This window comes from Colossoma macropomum, unplaced genomic scaffold (genome assembly GCF_904425465.1).
Source record: "Colossoma macropomum unplaced genomic scaffold, Colossoma_macropomum, whole genome shotgun sequence".
In the NCBI taxonomy this organism is placed as follows: domain Eukaryota; kingdom Metazoa; phylum Chordata; class Actinopteri; order Characiformes; family Serrasalmidae; genus Colossoma; species Colossoma macropomum.
In genome coordinates, this window is record NW_023494792.1 from 57,103,369 (window position 1) to 57,123,813 (window position 20,445).

The 20,445-nt window shown below is 43.5% G+C and overlaps 1 protein-coding gene across 1 annotated transcript in view; it reads right to left on the reverse strand.

Annotated features, from left to right (window-relative positions):
- wnk1b (WNK lysine deficient protein kinase 1b) overlaps positions 1–20,445 on the reverse strand; it is a 129,549-nt gene that overhangs the window by 13,626 nt on the left and 95,478 nt on the right. Inside the window, exons 10-28 of the mRNA XM_036577651.1 lie at positions 19,165–20,439; positions 17,415–17,504; positions 17,153–17,188; positions 16,246–16,389; positions 13,580–14,008; positions 13,003–13,076; positions 12,725–12,881; positions 12,517–12,633; positions 12,025–12,132; positions 11,856–11,910; positions 11,612–11,755; positions 8,623–9,725; positions 6,433–6,513; positions 5,404–5,490; positions 3,125–3,161; positions 2,916–2,986; positions 2,212–2,732; positions 989–1,191; positions 308–508 (exon numbers count right to left, since the gene is read on the reverse strand). Of these exons, the coding sequence (XP_036433544.1) occupies positions 308–508; positions 989–1,191; positions 2,212–2,732; positions 2,916–2,986; positions 3,125–3,161; positions 5,404–5,490; positions 6,433–6,513; positions 8,623–9,725; positions 11,612–11,755; positions 11,856–11,910; positions 12,025–12,132; positions 12,517–12,633; positions 12,725–12,881; positions 13,003–13,076; positions 13,580–14,008; positions 16,246–16,389; positions 17,153–17,188; positions 17,415–17,504; positions 19,165–20,439 (4,933 nt within the window). The remainder of the gene's footprint in view (positions 1–307; positions 509–988; positions 1,192–2,211; positions 2,733–2,915; positions 2,987–3,124; positions 3,162–5,403; positions 5,491–6,432; positions 6,514–8,622; positions 9,726–11,611; positions 11,756–11,855; positions 11,911–12,024; positions 12,133–12,516; positions 12,634–12,724; positions 12,882–13,002; positions 13,077–13,579; positions 14,009–16,245; positions 16,390–17,152; positions 17,189–17,414; positions 17,505–19,164; positions 20,440–20,445) is intronic.

Consider the following 20,445-nt stretch of genomic DNA (forward strand, 5'->3'; position numbering starts at 1 on the left):
AGCTGTAATAAAGACAGTACATTATTATATGATTGATGATATTTAGTTCAGGTTTCTGCTTTTTTCTGATGCTGAAAATTAAATAACTTCTACTTAATGACTGTTTTGACTGGCCATTAAATGGTGAGTGAATGAAGGGTGGTCTCTGACATTTGTACAGTGCTGCACATATGCTATTAACCTCAATCAACAGAGACAGCAAGTTAAATGCTGTTGTACACCAATCTGTTTGACTTTGCCCTTGGAAAACCTTGACTCATCTGAACAGACAATGTTACTCAAGATTTTACAAAAGAAGCAATATTACCTTGCGTGGCTACACAGAGGCTGGGGGCGGACAGCGTGGCATCGCTGGTGTAGGCTGAGTACAGGTTTTCACTGGAAGGAGTGGGTTTGAAGGGCTGGAGGATGGGGCTGCTCCCTGCATCAACCAGACCTCCGGGGGACAGGAAGCCCTGCTGTGGTGGGTACACTGAGGGAGCACTCTGCGCCGATAAAGTGCTGCTTGCTGAAACAAACACAAACATATAGTAACAGCTGGTTATGACTGAGTCAAAGGTTACTTCATTATTAGCTGACAAAGTCCATTAGACTTCACAGAAGAATATTAAGGAAAGAAGTTGAAATCTTAATGTATTACTTAAAAACAAAAGCTCTCTAATGTTCATCTGATATACGCAGCGATCCTGATAGATTCCAACACACTAAAGCATGTGTGCAATATGGTGTCTATTGTTTTGGTGAACCATAAAAAGTCAAGGAACTTTGAATGATGGCAGCCCTGTGACAGATGCAAAGTAAGAAGAAACTGCAGAAAGCGTAATGGTTTAATTAGTCAATGAATCAAATAAATGATTAGTCAACTATAAAAATGAGTGTTAACTGCAGCCCTAGAGCTCACAAGACTGAAAGAATGAAGCTGGATAGACTATTTTTCCCCCATAAAGTTTATTTTATAACACAGAATCAGCTGTTAGTGAAGACATACCAGGCTGAAGTGGGCTCTTGCTGCCCTGTGAGCTACCACGGCTAGACTTGCTGCTTTTGCTCTTGGTGGGTCGCCGTCTGCGGCCGGCCAGGGTCACTGCGGGTGGGTTAACTGTGGCAGGCGGGACTTTACCCATTCGGGCAAAAAGGGCATCGATCTCCTCTTTCTGCCGTGTGTAGAGGGCCTGACTCTCCATCATGTGCCTGACAGCACAATAACAAGAGGTTATGAATGATGTAACCTGCACAACTTTCTTCACATTCATTAAGTATGAAGCAGATCATTTCATCACTGTCATAAGAAAAACCTGCATCTCTGCAATGGTGACTTCATAGGAAAAGGGAAAAGAATGGGCCTCATTCATGGGCCAGTTTTTACCAAGATTGACATTCACCAATGTTTTCTTATTTGGGATTTGTTCTTAAGTAAGAACAGAATCTACACTCACTCAAGAGCAAAAAGGCATGAACAATTCTGCAGTTTAAGAACACGTCTAGAATCTGACACAGGCTACGTTCACATTACCAGTCTGAAGTGGCACAAATTAGATTTTTTGCCCTAATGTGACTCAGATCTGATGTTTTCTGAGCTGTGTGGACACGCAAATCTGATCTTTTCAAATCCAACCTGAGCCACTTATGCCTTATGTGGTCCTGGATCGGATACGTATCCGATTAGTGGCCGTGTGACCTTAATGTGACGCTCAGATCGGACGTCATGTGCTTTTTTCCATTGCGCGTGCGCCATCATTCAGCGTTACCATGGCAGCAGCGCTGATCCGAAGTTGAAGCCTGTACACGGTGGAAAAACAGCACATCTCACCTTTTTCACCTTCGTCTCGCTCTAATAATGAAGCTGAGAGCTGATCAGAGTTAATTATCTTCACAGCGAAGCTCGTTAGTTTGTTTGCTGATGATGCACGTGATTCATTCACGTGACGTTACTGAGTAGGATGTGCGCATGTGGGTCATTTCAGGATGCCGGTTCGTTCACATTAATGACAGATTTGACTCACTTACCTAAACGAGTGTGAACCATCGTGTTGTAATGTGAACGTAGCCTTAGACTTTTCCTTAGGAACTTTCTCAAGAACAAATTTAAGAAAAAACTTAAGATAGTGGTGAATGAGGCCCAAATGTTCTCAACATCTTAAAAACACTACAACATATCCACTGGCCCACGTCATTGAAATGTCAACAAAAAGGTGATGTTTTTAAACCTACTTCTCTCGCAGCTTGCTGACTTCTCGCTTGAAGTCCTCATCCTCAAACTCCGAGTCGTTGTCACTGCTCAAGTAGGAGTTGAAGGAGTTGTTCAGGCTGGCCAGGCTCTTGCCTTCAGGGCTGAGAGCTGGGCCATTTCCCACAGCAGGAAGGCTCTGAGGCTGAGGCTCTGGAGACCCCGGAGCCTCTGGAGCGCCTGCAGGGGGATCATCTGGGGCCCTTCTCACTGAAAAACGGCCCACCTTGGTGTCGGTCCTGGTGGTGACCTGAAAGCGGCCGATGGTGGTGGGCTGCGGGGAGGGGGCCTTCTGGCCAGGCTGCATTGGAGGAAGGCCGTCCACAACATCTCCCCCCAGCTCATGGAGTGGAGACGAGGTCCTGTGCAGAGTGTTCTCCGGGCTGGAGAGAGTGGAGGGAGAGGAGGATGAGGAGGAAGAGGTGGATGAAGAGGTGGTAGAAGAAGATGAGTCACTGGAGGTGGTGGGAGCCTGCAGGGAAGAGTCCTCAGCTGCCAGTGACACCTGAATGAGGACGGGGAAAAGAAAAGAAACAGATGTGAAATAATTTCAGTGTATTTCATTAAACAGTATCTTATACGACCAAAAATATCTCGCTTGTTATAACTATGACAAATGATTAAAGAGTAAAAATAACATTCAGTTACATAAACAAAGGTGAAACGTGAAGAAAAGACGGCTTAATACCTGGAATCGGCCCAGTTTGAAGCCTCCAGCTACAGGTGCGGCTACTGGTTCCCCATCCAGAGAAAATGGAACTGAAAGAAGAATCATAAAAATAAGCATAGATATTAATTTAAAAATGACTTTCAAAGTTTAAATATTGTTTTTAGTTTTTTTGATTAAGGTTTCAGTTATTTGTAATATTAAGGTTCAATGAAAGAGGCTGCACACACCTGGCTGACCTCCAGCAGGCATCCCGGTAAGAGAGGACTACAGAGGAAAGAGAGGTAAGGGGGTCAATTATAAGACTAATATTACATGTAGTCACAGCATTGAGTACACTGATGAAACGCAATAACTAACATTAACTGCTGTCACTCTACAACATGTCTCTAAGGCTGGCAGTCTGAGCCAGAGATGTTAGAAAGGAGGAGACAGGTCACTGGTTGAAATATGAATGAAAAAGCTTGTAACCCCTTATTATGGCATAGGTTTACAACAAAAGTCCTGCCATTCAATAAAACAAGCCAAGGTTGCTGCTTAAGCTGGAAGCGGGAAAACCTCCCTCTGGCTGTGGAGATATGTGCCTATACAGAGGCCTGAACAAGCTGAAAATTCATGCTTTTTTGTGTGTGATTTGAGCCAAATGCCAACTGTTTATGCTGTTTTCATCAGATTTTATCTGAGATTTCAAGTGTGTTTCTGCAAAGTTTGTTTGGCTTTTAGTTTGGGGTTTATAGGTCTCTCCCCATTCAAATGCCTTCCTATAAGGACAGACTTTCCTATAAGGACTGTCTGAACCATTGGCGGTTGATCCTTTAGGACATTCTTGTCAATTTTTCTTTGTAAGACTGGAAATAACGCTCCTTCTTCCTAATTGTTCGGCCTTTTATTATATCTATTATATCGTATAAAATGTTTATCTACACTGGTATCTTATATCGCAACTTTCTTGTGATCTTGATATGCAGTTGTATGCACAAGTTTGAACATTCTTGGTCAAATATCATGATCTGTTGATTTTTTTTTTTTTTAAGTAAAATAAGTCTGTGTCATTTTTTCCTATTTTCAATTCTGAGTTTGAGAAACTGGGAAAAATAAAACAAAATGTAACATATGCCATAACTTTTGCACAATTTCTACTTTTTCCTATTCCATTTTTTTAAATTGGTAAAATATATGACAAGGAAACAAAACTGTGCAGGGTATAGAAATACACCAGGACTGGAACTGATGACCCCTGCTTTAGAGGGTCATTAGAGAAGACTTCATATTATTTCTATATAGTGATTCAGTTAACGAATGTGAGGACTAGGCACGTGCCGATATATCTTTTTTTTTTTACCATGATAATGATCATAATTGCCTAATCCTTAATCATGGTTTACAATATTAACTCAATATTGTATTTTTAATATACTGTCATGTGTTGAATGTCAAAGATATGTTTTGAACGTCATGTGAAATTCAGTAAATACACAGCAATTGTGCAGAAGTCTGTTCTCTGTAGAGGATGTGTTACTTATTTACGCTTAGAAAATCAACAAGACGTGTCATTTGACCAGGGGCACCAAAACTTTTGCACACAACTGTGCTCCCTATTGCTCAATTGTTTGGACTTAGCGTTCTCAACAATATAAAGCCAATTTATTTGCAGAGTATAAACTGATTAAACTGAATCTGGAGAAGATTCTATAATGACAGAAAGCTGTAGAGCATCAAGAATTTAGTTATAATAAAATAAATACATATTTTCAAATGGAGATAACATCTCAATGCAGATGACCTGACAAAAAAAAGAATGTAAACTGATAATTATAGTAGATTATTTATCATTTTATTCACTTCTTGTTCACAGAAGCCTTAGAATATTAAATAAAATAAAAAACAGCTTTTATAGTGAATAGTTTGTAATAATTTAATCCACAGTGCATAAGTCATGGTATGGTATAACAAAATGTTAAAAGACAAGCGATTCCATACAGATGTAACTGGAGCACTTAAGGATACTGTTGTTGAAATATATTTTTAAATAAAAATTTTTATTAATTTCTACATACTGCAGTGTATAAATTTGGTCACCCTTGGTCAAATTACATTTTTTTTTGTTGATTTTATTTATAGAGAACACTTTTTTGACATGTTCTTTTGTTTTTTGGAAAAAAAATTCTCAGTTTCAATATTTGATGTGTTCTCTTGTAGTGTTTTCAATTAAATATAGGGTTTACTTGATTTGCATATCATTTACATTCTATTTTTATGTACATTTTACACAAAATTCCAACTTCTTTTGAAAACAGGGCTGTAAATCTGGAGTATTTCTACTGTTCCATGCGTCAAGAAATGTTCATATAATGTACAGAGCAGCTGACTTTTATCAAATGATTTTACAAATAAATAAAAACTGATTTCTGACAGAGTTTTGATACAGCAGCGATATGGAAGTTAAACAACCTTAGGCTGGGCTCCTGTCCAGGCTCCTTATGTTTGTGAGTGCATGTGCGCTGTGTACCTGATGCGTGACACTGCTGACAGACACAGTCTCTGGACTCAAAGCCCGTCTCAGCTGGGCGTCCAGATCCTCCAGGGGCTGCTGGGACTGAGGAACAATCCGGTTCACCAATTAGTCAAGTCCACTTAGCCACAAAGCCACAACACATGCACTCAAATGACTTATAGCAGCGCACACAAATCCAGCAGGAGGAAAGGCTATCCAGTTAGCTTCTGCATGAAAGTTTTTTTTTTTTTTACCACAAGTTAGAAATCTGCTGACCTTCGGATGGACACAGAGCATTCTGGATCAACCGATGGGGTTCTCCTTCATTTCACACTTCAAATTAGAAAGATGGCAACTAAATGCTCTATTTGGGTGCCATTCAGTAGGTTCTGAGATGATTTGTACTGGGTGGTTTGAGGCCAAGGCCACTTTTTAGTCTTTTTAGTTTTAAAGAAGTCTAAAGAATCAGGAACAGTCTTTGGTAAAGGGTAAACCACCTCAGGCAAGGATGAAGGACTTTCCAAGAGTCTGGACAAGCCTGACAGCAGGGTCCCAAATGTTTCAGGGCATTACATAAGGTTGGATTCCTTTGCACTAAAGCATTCCAAACTGGACTGTAATGACCATAAAGTTGGTTTCAACTTAAAGAAATGCAAGCATCCAAATATCCTACACATTATTCTGTAACACTGCACTCTCCTCCCCCTTTTCCCCTTCACTCCTTAGGGAGAGAGAGAATGAGAGAGTGATAGAGACAGACAGAGATAAAAAGCAGCCAGTCAGAGTTAATGAGAATCACAGGTCATGCTCCTAACGGGTTTTCAGAGAAATGCAATGCCATGCACTGATTTGATACTGATCCGATTAGAAATCTCCCCTCATGCCTCAGCTGTTTTTCGGGAAAGCGTGAATGGAAAAAGGTAGAGTAAAGTGGTGTACAGCGAGAACAGGAGGTCAGAGCTTAACATAGCAAGGGTAGACCAACAGTGGGAGAAGGCAACGATGGACAGAAGCACTCTGATAGAGAAGGGAAGAAAAATGCACCTGAGTTAGACAAGGTCCTGGGAAGGGTGGCGGGTGTTCTGTGGGTGGCGTGCCGGCTTGCTCGGAGCCGACAGGCAACACCTGATGAAACGAAGATGAAGATCAAACCAACAGCACTTTTGCCCAGAGCCCTAGCAGAGAGGCTACTGCGCAACCTACAGGCCACATGCAGCTCCCATTCAACTACTCTGGCAACGTATTACACTGTAAATTAGAGGTACTTGGGTTTGAACTTGGGATCTTCTCTGGAGAGATATCTGCAGTACGAGTAGCCAGAGTTCCCCTTTTTTTTAGAGCAATGGTTTCCAAACCTGATCCTGCACATTTTGGCCTTTTCCCTCCACACCTAAAAAGATGGTTCTTCAAGGGTTCTTTACTAAAGAAAATGGTTCTGTATTGAACCATGAATACTCAAAGAACCTTTTTCATGATTAAAGGGTTATTTGCATCTTGAAAGAGTTCCTCAGATTGATGGACAACGTGCTGTAGATGGTTCTATACAGAATCTTTTTGAAAAGCGTTCTTTATAGCACCAAAAAAGGTTCTAATATTGTTACGATACGAGCTTATAATAATAGCAGAACTCTATATAGGGTGCTAGATGCAAAGAACCCTGTATAATCATGCAAAGAGCTCTTTGAGTGTTCATAGTTCTACATAGAACCATTTTCTTTAGTAAAGAAGCCTTAAAGAGCCACTATCCCATCCTCTCTACTCAGGAAGGACTTATTAAATACTTGGTAAAATATATTGGTAAAATATATGACCAGGGAACAAAAATGTGCAGGGTAGAAATACACCAGGACTGGAACTGATGACCCCTGCTTTAGAGGGTCATTAGAGAAGACTTCATATTATTTCTATATAGTGATTAAGTTAATGTGAGGACTAGGCACGTGCCGATATATCGTTTTTTTTTTTTTTAATCATGATAATTGCCTAACATTTAATTACAGTTTACAATATTATCTGAGTATTGTATTTTTAATAAACTGACGTGTTGAATGTCAAATATATGTTCTGAACGTCATGTTTTATGCAGTACTTCCACAAAAATCCATATAATGCTCACTGAGTTTCATTATGATATATGACTATTTGCAGTTAGGACTGGAGTTGAGAACCCTGCCATAGAGCACATACCATTGCAGTACTTACAATACCACAATTTTAAAAATTGCATAGCCTGCACTTTATCGTATAATAATCATAAACAGGCTGTGCATATCATTATATAAAAGTGTTTAAACTTTATTAGTATCCTGTAATTCTCAAAAAAAAAAAAATGCAACCATAATGCTAATTTCTCTTAGCTGATTAATAAGATTTTCCATTACGTGTTAGCATCAAGCTAACGGTGGTGGGATTTTTTTTCCCCACTGAGTTCTATACTATGGCTTGAGTCTAAACATGGACTATTGACAAAGCTTCTAACTGACAATCAGTTTTTGTTTCCTTTATTTATTTATTTTTACTTTGTATGCTGCAAATATACACTGAATCTTTCAGTAAATGTTCCAAACTTGAAGTCTAACTCTGAATATTACGAGAATTGCTTATCAGAAGTCTGCAGAAGTGCTTGCTAACCTTACTTAGAAACAGAGTTTTGTTTATGTTTAGTCTTCTTTCGTGACTTCTACTTGATAAACATGCAGTTTGTGACTGCAAACATACATTAATTCATGAGAGCATTTTTCCTGAGATGGGTGGAATGTGAGTTTTCACCTTGTTTGATGGTGGAAAAAAATTCAGCGCTCTCTGATCTCTAAAATCTCTGGTGAAGCTGCAGCTTGTTTGACTAAAATGCAGTGACTGCACTGTCCATGATAATGTTACAGACTGTGATTGATACTGCGGTATACCGAATTATCGAATATCGGCACATGTCTAGCAAGGACAAATGATTCTATCATAATGATGCCAATAATACTACTAATAATAATCATTATCATATACATTGTGTATAAGCAAAGGCCATGCGTTAAATGTGTTAAACAGCAGAAACGTTTTCATTCCATTGGATGTTAGTGGTTCTAGTGAATGTGGTTAATAAAGACCTATAGAGAAAAGAGATGAGTGTCCACCGCACCAAATGTTAACACCATTGTTCTCTCCACACAAAACAATGAGCACGGCCACAAGGGCAGTCCAAAATACTCTCAAACAGACATGTCGGTCATTCTCACTCACCGGCAATCTTGACAACGGTGCTTTGGATGGCGTGCTCTGGCCGTAGTTGACAGGCGTGGTAGTAGTGCCTGGGGTGGTCATAGGGGAGCCTGCTGGCTGACCAGAAAAACCCAAAGGCAAGCTAGAAGGAGGGAGAGGTGGGCCGCCAGAGATGGTGGTGGAGCTTGTAGGGGAGGACGTGCCAGGAATGTTGGGCTCCAGGGCTCCGGTGTCGGCCTGTGCCGAAGGGGGGCCCGAGCCCAGGTCCATGAAAAGGGAGCGTAGTTTCTTGTCCAGGGCATGAATGTCGTCTATGCCAGGGGTCTTGCCCTGGGAGTCTCCTTCACACTCAACACAGTGAGAGTGGCTCTGGTTGGGAAGCGTGGAGGGCTGGGGCTGACTGTGCACGGGTGTGGGCTGCACCACAGGGATGCTAGTGGTGACCGGCTGAAGGCTAGGCACCTGGGGCAAAGCGGCAGGGACAGGAGCTGGCGGGCCGCTGGTGCTTGGAACGCTGGAGGGGATGAGCTGGGGCGTTTGGATGGCCGTGGTTGGTATCACAGCTGGAGTGAGTTGGGCTACGGTGGAAGGGATAGGAGGCTGCTCAGCAGTTCCCCCAGGAAGAGAATTCACATTGTTAACAGGGTGAGGGGGTAGGGCTGCAGTGCTGGGCACTGAAGTGTTTATGACCACATGCAAGGGGACTGTAGATGGAGGGAAAGAGGCTGGAGGAACCATAGAAGCAGCGCTCATGGCTACTGGAGGGGATACTGAGCAGGGCGGAGACATCATGGTGGGGACTGTGGAGATGGCAGGCTGACCGATGGGTGGCGGGGGCTGAGAAGGCAGTGAGGCAACTACAGGAGGGAGTGAGGAAGGAGGAAGAAGGGGAGTGGGGACAGCTGGTTCAGAAGGCTGAGGTTGAGGTGAGAGCACAGCAGCAGATGAAGCAGGGAGGGGGCTGGCTACAGGTAACAGAGGAGGCATGGAGGTGTGCAGGGTAGGGGGTGCTGTGCTGGGTCCAGGGTCATACTGGCCCTGGCGGAGTTCAGCAAAGGCCTGCTGCAGACTGACTGCAGAGGCAGACTGAGACAGCCCCACGGCAGATCCTCCCACTGACGCTGCTGAGAAAAACAGGCACACAGTTGACGAAATTAAACTGGCATCTGGTTTCATAACAACTCCAAAAGGCTGAACTCAATCAGATTATTTATAACGCACTGTGACATTAAGTTATATCGTCAACGAACAGTGGATTACAATGTAATAAAAGTTGTTTTGTAGTGTTATCAGTACTGAATCATATGTCAGCTGAGACCTTCTTTCCTGTGACATTTAAAGGAACAGTCCAGTGTTTTTCTTCATTTACAAACACGGCATGAAAAAGCGTTCAATAGATTTATACAGGGAATAAAGTAAGAGAGCAAAACTGCTTTCAGAGACTGTACCGCTAATATGCAATATTAGTGGAATATTCTTGAAAAGATTATTTCTCTCTTATGGTGAATCCTGATAATGCAGATAAAGAGAATGTATCTGGGGGGATTTTTACCCAATTATCTCCCCAATTTAGTCGTTTCCAATTCCACCCGCTAGTTAGGACTCCCCCAATCACACGATGCTATCAACACTAGGAGGGTGAAGGCTAACACAGGCTTCCTCCAAGATCTGTGAAGCCAACCACCGCTTCTTTCCGAACTGCCGCTCACGCAACGTCACTGGACAGCCGAACGCGCTCGGAGGAAAGCGCCAACTGCCAGATCTGTTACGTCAGCTAACAGACGCCTGCGCTGACTAGCATCGCGTTGAGTGATGGGGGGAGAAGGAGGGGCCATCCTACCCACCCAGAGAGAGCGAGGCCAATTGTGCTCTCTTGGACTCCCGGCTACGGACGGCTGTAGCATCACCAGGGATCGAACTCGCCATCTCCTGATGATAGGGCCAACGCTTAGACGGTTGCGCCACTCAGGAGCCCGCATGTTATCTTATAACTGGCCAGGGATCATTTCACTGCTCCATGCTGGTTGCACGTAGAGACTTGGGTAACACTTTATTTGGATAGTCCACTTTAGATGCTTTGAAGATACTTAATTTACTTTCAAGTTACATTCAATTAAATATCTACTAAATTGACCATAATTTTCTTTAACTCTAAACCTGCTCTAATCCTAACCATAACCTTAACCTCAACCCAAAACCTAAACCCCAACCCTCACCCCGGTCCAAATCCTAACCCTAACCCCACCACTGTTTAGAATCAACTGAGTTTCAACAGATGATATAGTACCAGTTTGAACATCTGTAGATAATCTATAGGGGACTATAGCGGACAATCCAAATAAAGTGAGGCCGAGACTTTTTTCTGCCTTCTATTTCCTCTCACATAGGTGCAGAAACAAGAAGCACAAGAGCTGTTTTAGTTGAATTTTTATCGTTATAGATCACACTTCCTTTAGACGTTCTAAAATCAACTAAATTAGTTCCTACCCTAGCTAGCATACCTGCTTTACAAACTACAAACTAACCAACCGTTGAGCTGTTTGCCGCTTTCTTTTAAACACAGTATTTACTGTGTATAGCACTTCAGTTCTGTCCTTCAGACAGACGGTATTCCTATAATGAAAGGATCGTGATTTGAATCCATGTTGAACCTGGCAGGAGACAGTTGTGTTTACTTTTGTACAATGTAATGCCTGCAGCTAACAATGAGACCAAACTACATTTCTCCACTAAAGACCAAAGACTCGACTGGGACTCATTACTATCTCTGCTACGTAGTGCTAACAGTTTTAGTGATCATGTTAAAATACTTTAAATTAAGTTAAACAATAACAAAAAACAATGTCACTGAATTATTTTTAAATTTACATCTGTACAAGAACCATTTGGATCCAAACCTGGATGCAATTCTATGCCCAGTGGAAGCCCTTGGGAGGAGTAAAAAATAACTGACTTTTCCTTCAGTATCTAAAAACTGATGGCAAACCACAAAGCTCTCATCTCTGCTTACTTGGTGCAGACTGCTCTAGGAGTGGGGTGGTTGGTTGAGCTGTGCCGAAGAACTGTTCTTTCAGTCTGGACTCAGGTACAGGGCTAACGATGAACCTGCGGCCTGCTGAGTGCACCACCTGGGTAGTGGAACTCACGCCAACACCTGAATAGACAGTGGAAACTCAAGTTAACTTTCAAAATCATTTTAGAAAAGAAGAGAGAGAGAGAAAACACTGAAAACGTCTGAGAGCGTGAAGTTCTACCTGGCTGGAGAGGTGTGTATGTAACAGGTATCTGCTGTTCAGGGTTGCTCGCAGTCTGGGTAATAAAAGCATGGAGGAAGAGGGAGGAGCCATCAGTTAAAGCAAAATTAAATTAAAACTAAATAGTATCCTTTTTTTTTTCATGTCTCAGATGTTTTAGGTGATTTACCTGGCTGCCCTCTCTCTCAAGCCCTCTTTCATCTGCAGTTTCAATGACTTCCCGAACCTGTTCGATGAAGGACTCCCGCTCGCTCTCCAGAATGAACTCGCTCTCAACCTTTTGAGTTCACAGAACACAATTTAAACAACAAGTATATGTTAAACATACATATTAACGTACTATATATTCATATCTAACTACATAAATCAGAAAAGGGTCATATCAGCTACATGACACTGAGAATTAAAAAACAAATACCGCTATAACAATAAAATGTTATTTCTTTCATTCTTTCTCTTTATTTCAAAGGCAACTACACTTTCGAAATGTAATCATGGAGAATGAAATCTAGCCCTGAATTAGGTCCAAATCTATTTAACTGTTTTGATCTGCCATGAGAGTTCATTTTTAGTTGTATCCCTTTGACAACAAAAACGAATAGTACTCAAAAATAAACAGAGATTAGACAGATATTAGATAATAAACCGCAGCTCAAATTACCATAATCTGAGCAATTTCCTCTGGATTATCTCCATCCAGGTCAAACTTGAAAGTCACCATTTTCCTGTTGTGTGTTTCCAACTGACACTCAGCAACCCTGTCACCCATGTTGGAGATCTAAAAAGCAAAAAATCCACCAAACTCTCTGTTCATCCAAACATTTGTATTAGAAGGAAAATCAAATGGTCATAAAGGTCAATAGACATACATTGAGCACATTGAGCTTGGCCTTTGTGATCTTGTCATGGCGAGAGCGGCTGCGCACGGATCTCCGCTGGTGCCGTTTGGCCGAGCGCCCCTCGTGCCTGCCACCCGTCACGCCTTCGTTTCCATCACTCAGACCGGACGCCACATCAGAGTGGCTGCTGAGTACAACAGAGGACAACAAAACAATAAGTGATGATTGAGTTCAAAATGATAAGTGAAAACCTGTCACAGCTAATAGTGAGTTAGACGAAGTGACAAGGCAATGGGTAAGAGTCTTACCTTTCCATAGTGCAGGTCACCGCTGGAGGTTGGAGTTGTGACATATCCACTGTCTGGGATCCAGTCAGGGATGTCTGGAGCACAAAAAAACATAACTCAACAACGGCACAGGCTTCAAGTATGAGACACAAGCAAGTAGTGTAGAAATGTTATGGCAAGATTTCAGAAGACAAAACAGAAGAACAGAAAAAAGTCCCAAATAATGCACTCAAAAAAGTAAAAAACAGGTAAAAATGAGCCTAAATACTTCTGACTTCTTTCCTCTATGGATTAAGCCAGCACGGCTCACTACAACATCAAAAACCTAAACACTTCTGATTTGTTTCCTCTATGGATTAAGCCTGAACGGCTCACTACGACATCAAAAACCTAAATATTTCTGATTTGTTTTCTTTACAGAATAAGTCTCTTCAGCTCAACGCAACGTCAAATGCCTAAGTAGGTAAGTGGCAAAGAAATTCTACTAAAGAAACATGAGATGGCCACAATAACAGACACGCAGCAACTACTTCCCACCCCACCTTCAAAAGTTTAGCTTGGTTTGGGGTTGTTTCAGGGTAATCCATTCCAAAGGTACCTGGGACGGGGTTTCTGAAGCTAGACCGGACTGCTCAGTAGGGGTGGGGGCAGCGGCCACACGGATTGTCGGTACGGTGGTGGCTAGCGGCAGAGGAGAAGGAGGAGGCTTCGTTTGGGGCTGCGATGGCGAGGTGGGTGATGTGGCTATGGTGGCAGGCAGCACTGAAGGAGACACAGCCGGCACAGTTCCTGCTGCTGCTACCGCAGGTGAGCTCAGCACTGCTGGGGCTGGCACAGGGACTGGCTGCTGCCCCTGAGCCACTGTTACTGGGGGAAGTGCAACTGGGGCCAGGGAGCCCAGGCCAGGTGCAGAGGGCTGGGGGAGATAGGAGAGGGGCAGTGAGGTCCAGCTGATGGCTGGGCAGATGGAGGGTGACTGGGGGAATGGGTCGGTCTGGACAGGCTGGGTCAGCGGGGATAATGGAGACTGGAAGGCCAAATTCAGTAAAAGGGAAGAACAAAAATATCCCATTAACGCATTACCAAATGAAAACAAGCATTACCAAAAGAACAAAAAACATGCTGGACACCATGCCTTGAACGTAAGGGTCATATGCACAAAAGCAAAACACTCGGTTTCACCTCAAACACGATCAACACGATCCTAATCAGGATTAGGTTCTGTAAAGCGTGTCACTCAGGAGTGCTAAAACAGGCCCGCATGTTCACATACAGTGACAATACTAGCAATGTGACAAAAAAGTACCAAAAAAATCTGATGAAAACACCAAACCACACCAAAACACATCACACACCAACACCAGGGAGTCTACAAGGGCTCAAACCCCACTCAAATCAGTGGCTGTGTCAGAGTGAGCTGCACACAAGGTGGGTTAATGCACAAGAGCACACAGTGCTAAAGGGGGAAGGGGAGGGCTGAGAGGGATACACCCTCCTCGGTACTGCTGCGCTGTACCTGTACCAGAGCGAGCTGGGCGGCCTGGTAGAGGAAGAAGAGGCGCTCTGCGCAGGGCGTCGGGGACTGAACTGGAGGACTCGGCTCACTAGCACACTGCTGACAGCCATGCAAAACACACACGGGCAGCATGCCACGGGACGCATCAGATCAGAGAGTATGAGCGAGAGAGAGAGAGCAAGAGTGCAAGATGCAGTTCGATTAGGTGGAAAACAGAAAACGAAGCAGAGATGAAACAGCAAAGGAGAATGAAGAGAGAGCGAGCAGAGGATTATAACAGTGCAAACAGGGCGTACAAGCTATGACTGAAAACACTGACAGATGACTAAACAGCACATACTAAGAAATTGTACAGAAAAGTTCAAGTAAGCAGTGTTTGAGAGAACCAGGCACACCATCGATTTTTATTATCTGATGACAGGTGCCAAAAGTTATTGTAAATCTACACCGATCAGGCAAAACATTATGACCACCTCCTTGTTTCTACGCTCATTGTCCATTTTATCAGCTCCACTTACTATATAGGTGCACTTTGTAGTTCTACAATTACAGACTGTAGTCCATCTGTTTTTTTTAAACACCTCCGTGTCACTGCTGGACTGAGAATAGTCCACCAACCAAAAATATCCAGCCAACAGAGTCCTGTGGGCAGCGTCCTGTGACCACTGATGAAGGACCAGAGGATGACCAACACAAACTGTGCAGCAGCAGATGAGCTATCGTCTCTGACTTTACATCTACAAGGTGGACTGACAAGGTAGGAGTGTCTAATAGAGTGGACAGTGAGTGGACACAGTGTTTAAAAACTCCAGTAGCACTGCTGTGTCTGATCCACTCATACCAGCACAACACACACTAACACACCACCACCACGTCAGTGTTACTGCAGTGCTGAGTTTGCAGAGAAACAGATGGACTACAGTCTGTAACTGTAGAACTACAAAGTGCACCTATATAGTAAGTGGAGCTGATAAAATGGACAGTGAGCGTGGAAACGAGGAGGTGCTCATAATGTTATGCCTGATTGGTGTATATACAGAATCAAAACTGCAGTTACTAGAGCATCTGTAAAAACCCTGAAGCCCGTTACTGCTGAGGGCTGATAAGCTTAGTTAGTTAGATCTAGGGCTGTTACGACCACAGATGACTAAAATTATCATTGATTATCTAGGGGTTTGCATAATAATTTATATTTTACATTTACCTCCTGGTCTGACTTACAGTAAGAAACTTGGCTGATGGACACACCCATTATATAAGTCTAATGGACAAACCCATTTATGCATATTTTGCCATATAATGTTTTAATCTATTTATTTCAATTAAGTCCAATTAAAGGCTTCCTTGTTTATCTTTTTCCATTAAACTATTTCAGAATCTCTGAAAGGCTATGCATGGTTTGTTATAGGTCAGTTAATGTTCATTATCTTGTTTTATCTTCTTTACCTTATGTTAAACTTTGATTACTTGATTAATCTTCAAAATAATCGTAAGTAGCTGATAAATATTATCGACAGTGACAACTCTAAATAGGCCAATAGTGAAAGGCTCAGAGCAAACCTGCGTATGTGTTCGCATATTGAGAATACTAGGAGTAGGTATATCAGGTCTATTGGATGTTTTCCAATAAGAATATGTCGTAAAACATCAACCAAACTCCAAGCATACTTGTGCCTCTGGTAAGGATCTGACAGAGAAATCTGAATTATACTACTGATTAAATGTCTAGGTTTGTATGTTTGTGCTACCTGAGCAGCCGGAGGTCCTGGCTGGATGTGTGTCTGGGCAATGCTCTGCAGGCCTGAGCTGGCAGGTTGTAATGGAGGCAGCTGCTGGGGCAGGGAAACACTGGGCTGCGAGGCAGGACCCAGTGAAACGTGCTGCGGAACCACCTGCAAGACAGAAACAAGGAGCCACGTTAATATGGTGCTGTGCAAAAGTCAGAGACCATCCTGTATCTATTTAACCTTCAGTCAAAATGGCCATTAAGTACAAAGCTATTCATTTTTCAAGAAATATTTCTGAGCAGATTAGATAAGAAGCAGAAAATATGACCTTTGGAGGCGTGGAAAAATATCCCTGCAGATTTCTTTATAAAAAGCAAGTTTTAAAAAGCAAGTTTCCTGAATAGAATGGATACATCAAATACCAAAAATATCAGATATTATGTTTAGTTGTTGAGGCTTAATTTTCAGTTAAATTTATGCTTTTAATGAAAATCAAAAATGAACAACTTTTTGTTAGAACTTATAACTTTGACTGGAAAAGACATAAATGAAAGGTGTTCTCTGACTTTTGCACAGTGCTGTATATTATCATCCTACTGGCATCTCAGCTCATTCCTCCCACCTGAGACTGCTGGGTTATCACCACGTCCAAACCCACTAAACCCAACCCAAGTCCCAGCACACATCAAAAGGCATTTAGCCATAGAAAAGGCAATAACTCAGACAAATACATCACCAGCCTTGAGCGACTTACTTCTATCAGGATACACTGAAACATTTCTTTTAAAAACACTGAAAACTCATGTAACTGACAAGCCTCATTCATGATGCATTGAGATAGACTGAAAACTTGAGAGGGCAAGGCCAAGAGCGCATCAATGGAAAGAGTGAAAAGAGTGTGTTTGGAAGGAATGGGGGGTTTCTCTACCTGCGAAGGGAGCGCTGGGACGTAGTAACCTCCATACTATAAGAAACAAATACAACACAGTGTAAGAGAGAGGAGACACACCTCTGGAGTCCACAGCTTTCACACGCAGGAGAGAATCGAGAGACAAAAATGAAAAGAACATAAAAATTCTGAATTTTTTTGAGGGCAGTGAGTGCATATGCTTTGCCTTTGCCCAAACCAGTCTGGGCCTTGAAAAGGAGAAGAGAAAAGTACACTGCAAGCTTGTAGAGAGAAATTGTACCTGTGGATTGACTGAGTCCATCCAGGGTGCGGACTGGGAGCTGCCGGGAACCAGAGGAACAGCGCTGCCGGACTGGGGAGCAGACACCTGCTAAAGCATGGGTAGAGAGAGGGAGAGGGATAGAGAAAGAGATGGGGAGAGATACAGAAAGAGATAGAGAGAGATGGTAGCGATGGAAACAGATGTAAACAAAAGAGAAAAAGATCCAAGTTAGAACAAGTCACACTAAGCACGTTCACGACTGTGGGTTAACGGACACGCATACACAAAGTGTGACCACTCTGAGGAACTTCATTAGTGCTCAGATTAACCTTCACTCTTTGTGTATGCCTTACGCTCACACACAAACATCCAAAACAGTCACTGTGTTAGTCAGGGAGTGAGTAGGCTTCATGCACATGGATCTCTAGATGATTTCACAGTTTAGGTGACTTGTTATCACAGGGAAGCAGGTGTGTGTCTGATGTTGCTGTGGATTGTAACCCTGGAACACATCGCTAGATTATATCCCTCTTCCACCATGGATGATCATGACAGAATCAACCCTTAGAAAGCTGCAGGCAAGTATACTTGTCTCCCTGCCTCCCCTGTTGGAGCGAGTTACATAACAAGTATAGTTGCATCAGGCAGATTGCCTTACCTTGGCCCTCAGCCTCATATCAAAAGAGCCATTCATTAGAAGCAAGAAACAGCAAGCAGAAAAGTACACCCAGCAAGTAAGGTGAAAAAGCAGATAATTAAATAAAACAATGCAAAAAGGATGGTAAAGAAAAAGGAAAAAAAAAAAGAAGAGGCCGCTCAGAGCAGGGAATGGGATTGCAGAATGGTGCTGTTGTCAGATTTCTAAGGGTTAACAGATGAACTCTCACCCTGAAGTCAAACCCCAAAATCACTTGGGCATAAATTATACCGGTACAATTCAAGAGTCATGATAAGTGTCCTTGACAAAGACACAGTAGGAAAATACAAATTATACAATACCGTTTTAACCGTTTCCAGCCAACTACGACATGATACCAGCTCTATGGAAGCAGCAGTTAATATTAAACAATAAAAACAGGAAACAAAAACAAAAACGTGGGGAAAGTAGCCTGCAACGTTACAAGCGAGTAAACCGACCACAGATTAAAGTGAGTAAACCTGTTCAAATCCCCTATTTGTGTTGTATGTCTGTGTGTTTGCATGTACAAATCCTCCATTTCCTTTGAACCCCTTTATTCTCAAGAAAAAAAAAAAGTAACATCTTCAAACAAATCACAAATAATCAGCAGAATCTGCTGACAGATTTCACCTGTAATATATTCAGCAGTGCATCACTAAGGGGGTTCCTCAACTTTGGATTTGTACGTGAAGTTTTCAGATATACAGTAAGTTTGGACCATATATCTCTATTCAAACACACATGCATCATATATTTTTAATTATATGACCATACACACAAAATATTACTTACTTACAAAGAACTTCAGGAAAACAAAGCACAAAAAGGACTCACAATTGGCTGTTTAAAAAAACAAAAAAAAACAAAACAATTACTACCTCAACAGAAAACAAGGGGATCGAAGAGGCAGGTTTACATGTACTTTTGTTCTAAGCCCCTCCAAAAGACTTATAATCATCTAAGCATGGCTGGAGAGGGTTAAAACCACAACCACGGGACAAACTGAATCAGGTAACAGAGAGAGCGAGAGTGGATGGGAGTGTTTTTAGAGGGGGTAGGAAGAGAAGAGTGGGGTGGTTTTGTAATCACCAAAGCAGAGCCCTGAAGGGCCAGGGCAGACTCGTGGTACGAAAGCTCGGGCTGGAGGGGCGTTTGCCTGGCCCAGTTGCTGTGCAGCATGCTGATGTGGGAGCTGGACGTCCCGGACAGCTCTGAGTTCGGGATGAACAGAAATGCCTGCTGACTGGGTGGGTGGCCCTCGCAGGTGCCGCTGCCCACGTCTGGCCCATAATAGGATGTCTGTGGGATGGACTGGGCGGCCGAAGCGTCCAGATGAGGGTGCCCTGTGTGAGGAGGCGGTGAGTTGAACTCTCCAGCGTCTGAAGAAGCCACCGAGTCACTGGACGGTTCTGGACTGCGGTCTTTGGGTCCATGCAGCAGCAGACTGCCTGGGGGTAGAGGGAGCTCCGGGCTTACGTAGCTAATGTACTCCTCAGTGACGGGCTGAAGCCGGCTGACCAGTGCAGGATTGCCGGATGCCTCCTCGAGGTTAAGATCCATGGATCCACGGCGTGTTCGATACAGTCTTGAGGCTAGAGTGTTCGGGTCTGCCTGGAGGCCATGGACATGGAACTCAAAGGCACTGGCAGGTTCAGCAGCGTGGGCAAGCACTGGTGGAGCAGAGTGGGGGAATGAAGAGTGAGGTTGGTCATAAGATGGCTGGGCCACCGAGGTGACTGGTTGGGCTACACTTACGGGGGTCAGTTGCGGGACAGGGCTGTGGGTCAGGCGCATGTGGCCAGGAATGTGAGGGTGCATGTAGGCTGGACTAGGCTGTGGGGCCTCAAAAGCCAGGCTAGCAGCAGCAGCAGCAGCTTGCATATGCTGGTGGAGGGTGAGCTGGTTGAGCTGATGGGCTGCCAATGGATAGCCGCCATATGCTGCCATGCTTTCAAAATGGTCCAACAAAGTGGCCTGGTTGAGACTCAGTCTGCGCACGGCCTCCTCCTGCTGCTCCTTATAGCCATACAGGGACTCAGACGGGGCCTGCAGGTGCAAAGGCTCTGCCAGTCTCTGGGCAGCCATACTGGGTAGCAAGAAGAGCGAGGGCTCCAGGGCCTCCACGCCAGAGAAAGGATGGAGGCTGCTGCCGTAGCTGCGGTAGGCCGGCTGGAAATGGCGCGTGTGGGCCTCCAAGATCGACGTGCTCTTGCGGCGCTGCACGCTGAAGCCTTTGGGCGGGCAGGACGGCGGGGGCGAGAATGAGACGGGCCGCTCGGGGATGGTGGGGAAAAAGAACGGGGGCTCAGGGGCCAGAGCTGAGCCCCCTCCACCGCCGCCATACTGCTGACTCACTGACTGCGGCTGCAG